Here is a 4,300-nt window from a genome sequence, read left to right on the forward strand (position 1 = left end):
GATTACCTTTTTGGTTAGCTGATTGCTAATAGCTATTTGGGTAAATGACAAATAAGAACATGATAAATCATTTATTTGAGGTTAAATTGTAATAATTAGGGATAAAAATGTCATTCAAAAGAGATGGAGCAATAAACTAATTGAAAAAACTCGTAAAATGAGCTTTTTAAAAATTAGATTTTTGGACTCAATAAGCTCTTTCAAACATCTTTTCACCAAACATCACTATTAGAAGCTTGACTAGTCAAACCCTGTTTGGTAAAGAGTGTTTTGGGATAAAAATAGCGGTTTTGACCAACTTTAGCAGTTTGACCACTAAAACCGTTGATTGGAGTGTTTGGTGGAGAGATGTTTGGGAGAGAGTTTTGGGATGAAAACGCTAATTTAGAAAAAGCTCATTTTATGACCTTTTTCAATTAGCGTTTTGCAATATTAAAATTAATGGACTTCTTTAACCCTAATTATTTTATGTATATTTTTATGTATTAAAAAAAGAAATGTCCTTATTCGTCTTTTTGTACAAACCGCTATTAGAGCATCTCCAATAGAGGTGCCTAAAAGAGTGTCAAAACTTACTAAAATATAGTATTTTATTGTCTCTTTCATCCACATCATTTTTTACAACTTGTACTTAAAAAATGCTCCAATAGAGGTTGCTTGAAAAGTTGCCACTATAATCCTACAAATTATTATTTTATTATAAATAAAATGTTCCAGATTTATTATTTCTAGGAGAGTATATTAAAAAATTATTAAACAAGATTGTCAAGAGGTTGTCAAAAATTGGCAACTTTCCTTGGCACCCACAATCACTCCAATAGTGGGCACCCTTTAAAAGTTGCCAAACCTGATGCCACATCAGGTGGCACTCTTTTGGGCACCCTCTATTGGAGATGCTCTTATCAATCAGCTAATTTTTACCAAACAGGTCTACACAAACAGCTAGTCAAATCAGCTAACAGCTAATTCCCAAACAGGGCCAAAACCTCTAAATGGCTCAAACATCTAATTTTACTCTAAAAAGCTTTTTACCAAATAGGATATATATATATATAAACAATCTAAAAATCATAATATAAATATGTATTATGTTAAAAATCATAATAAACTGTTGTGTACTTCGTACATAAAGGACGCTCCTCTAATGTTGCTGCTCGTGAACAGTTGCGTTCATATGGACCCTGATGACGACGTAAATTTGGTCATTCACCGTTAGATCTAGGCGGATTAAATATATGCTTTAGGATGTTTTGAATCTCCACCTTAGAATTTTAATCCGCCTAAATCTAACGGTGATTGACCAAATTTACGTGGTCATTATGGTCCATGTGAACGCAACTGTTCACAAGCAGCAGCATTTACGTGATCATCAGGGTCCAAATTTACGTGGTCATCAGGGTCCATGAATTACCTAAATGAGGTCTTAGTTTAAGTGGCCCTCATATTCTTGTTTCTGATTTTCTATTGTTTCTTTGGCTTCTTGTATTGAATATAATGAATCTTTTTAATACAAGTTGGCTTTCTTATCCAAAAGAAAAAGCTAAATCATAGACAATCTAGAATAAATTAATTAAATTGAATTGCTAAAAAAATAAAACAAAGAAATACAGTAGTAAATCTCTATCCTTAACGGCCGTTTGTTTGAGGGGATAAAGGCATGAGAATAGGGATAAAAAATTTAAAATGAGTTATCTCTTATTTGTTTATGAAGCAGAGTGTACGATAATGAGAGGGATAAGGATTTTATCTCACCAAACTTATACCCAAGGGGATTGGTATTAGATCTGGGATAAGATGAGTTAGATGGAAAATACTAAGTTATCTCTTCAATTTAATGTATTTAAAATTAGAATAAGGCTAATATGGTAAAATTCATTATTTTATCCCTTATAACAAATATGAGACAATAAATTTCAGCATCTTATTTTTATCCATATCTCAATCATTTATCATTATTCCTATCCTAAACATTTTGGGATTTAACTCATCCTCTTATCGACGAAAATGGTTTAGAAAGCGTTTTTCAATTTACAATAAATATTTGAAAATGTGAGAAAAATAAGTAGTAATTAAAAACATTTTGTTAGACATGAATAAAATTGATTTTAGTTGGACAGGTTAGCATTAAAATTTGATTGTTTGAAAAGATAGAGGTAATGTGAAATTAAAAAACTTTAAGATAGATAATAATGAAAAACATGAGTGTGCAAAGCAAATGAGGCAATAGAAAGTAGTACCCTCCTAATTAAGAAAACGCGTCCACTTTTTTCCCTCTCTCTAATTTTCCTTATTATCTTCTTTCAAAACTGGCATATAAATACAACCCTACACCACAACACCTACTGTGTACTCTTGTTATCCTCATCTATGGCCATATACATATTACCTCCTCTTCTTCTCTTCTTTTTCCTTTCCTTTCTCTCCCTTTCAACCCAAAACCAGACCATAAATGAAACTCTTTCCTTCTCTTTCACCCTCCATTCCCTCCCTCGCCGCTCTTCTCCTTCTTTCTACTCCTCTTTACTATCCCAAACCAAACAGAATCCATCTCTCAAACCTCCGCCTTACAGCTACAGATCGACCTTCAAATATTCAATGGCGCTCATTGTTTCCCTTCCGATAGGCACTCCGCCGCAGAATCAGCAGATGCTTCTCGACACCGGTAGCCAACTCTCTTGGATTCAGTGCCATAAAAAACCTCTTCCTAAAACACCTCCCCCTACCGCCGCTTTTGATCCTTCTCGTTCTTCTTCCTTCTCTGTCTTGCCCTGTAATCATCCTCTTTGTAAACCTCGAATTCCCGATTTCACCCTTCCTACCACCTGTGACCAGAACCGTTTATGCCATTATTCTTACTTCTACGCTGATGGCACCTACGCCCAGGGCAGTCTAGTCAGAGAAAAATTTACTTTTTCCCCTACCGAAAGTACCCCTCCTCTTATCCTTGGTTGTGCTGAGGACTCCACTGATGACAAGGGTATTTTGGGTATGAACCTTGGACGCCGTTCCTTTGTTTCACAGGCCAAGATATCCAAGTTCTCATATTGCGTTCCCCCAAGGCAAACTCGCCCCGGATTATCTTCATCCGGCTCATTTTACTTGGGTCAAAACCCATATTCCCGTGGCTTTCAATATGTAAACCTTTTGACTTTTACTCATACTCAACGCTCACCTAACTTGGATCCATTGGCTTACACCGTTCCCTTGCAAGGAATCCGACTAGGCAATAAGAGACTCAACATCTCAGCTTCAGTTTTCCGACCCGACCCGAGTGGAGCTGGTCAGACCATTGTTGATTCAGGCTCCGAGTTCACTTATTTGGTGGATGAAGCTTATAATAAGGTTAGACAAGAGATAGTTAGACTGGTGGGACCAAAGTTAAAGAAGGGGTACGTGTATGGTGGAGTAGCTGACATGTGTTTTGATGGAAACCCGTTTGTGATCGGACGGTTAATAGGTAATATGGTGTTTGAATTCGACAACGGAGTTGAAATAGTAGTTGATAGAGACAGGGTGCTATCTACTGTCGATAGAGGGGTCCACTGCGTTGGGATCGGACGGTCAGAAATATTAGGAGCGGCGAGTAATATAATAGGAAATGTTCATCAGCAAAATCTATGGGTGGAATTCGATGTAGGAAATCATAGGATGGGATTTGGTAGAGCCGAGTGCAGCAAGGTGAAGTAGGGACTCTCCTCTTTTGGTGTAGCAGAGTACGACCCTATTTACGCGACATCTGGCGATCAAAATTAAATTAATATTAATTGTTTGACTGTACAAAAGAAAATATCAGGAAGTAATGTTGAGGTGCGGAAGGGCGTATGATACTAACATGAGACTGAATAGAGATGAAGTTTGCCTCGGGAAATGTTGTTTTCATGCATAATTAATGTGTATGGCACCGTGTATCATGTCATAATATTTTTTTTGTGTTCATAATATTCATGTGGGTTCTGTAATGTAGTAGTGTTTGTTAATGTAGGTATTGTATTGTAGCTATGAGAAAATTAATGATATATTAAATTTTGTAATTTTACCTTTGCACATGTCTTCATTTTGTTATAGTTTGGTGAATTCACATATTAAACTTTCATTTTTTAATCTTTTTTAACAATTGGAAAGTAAGGTTAATTGGCAGATAATTGCTTAATGTGATTAAAAGTAAATAATTAAACTCAATCAACTAATTGAAATGATTATAATCCGGATAATACTTATACACTTATAGACTTATAGCATGTAGTAAAAAAATTGAATATAAATAAAATAAAATAAAAAAAAGTAGATATTTCCATAACAA

At 35.2% G+C, this 4,300-nt stretch overlaps 1 protein-coding gene across 1 annotated transcript; it reads left to right on the forward strand.

Annotated features, from left to right (window-relative positions):
- The first annotated feature begins 2,327 nt into the window (after nucleotides 1–2,327).
- LOC136202205 (aspartic proteinase PCS1) lies at nucleotides 2,328–4,044 on the forward strand. Its single transcript, XM_065992706.1, has one exon. It carries the CDS (start codon nucleotides 2,368–2,370, stop codon nucleotides 3,685–3,687), a length of 1,320 nt encoding a protein of 439 aa, XP_065848778.1. The 5' UTR covers nucleotides 2,328–2,367; the 3' UTR covers nucleotides 3,688–4,044.
- The last annotated feature ends 256 nt before the right edge of the window (nucleotides 4,045–4,300 follow it).

Source organism: Euphorbia lathyris, chromosome 1 (assembly GCF_963576675.1).
Source record: "Euphorbia lathyris chromosome 1, ddEupLath1.1, whole genome shotgun sequence".
Taxonomy (NCBI): Eukaryota; Viridiplantae; Streptophyta; class Magnoliopsida; order Malpighiales; family Euphorbiaceae; genus Euphorbia; species Euphorbia lathyris.

Excerpts from the sequence above, each read along its gene's own strand:
- LOC136202205 (XM_065992706.1), top strand. The coding sequence starts at position 2,368 with ATGGCCATATACATATTACCTCCTCTTCTTCTCTTCTTTTTCCTTTCC.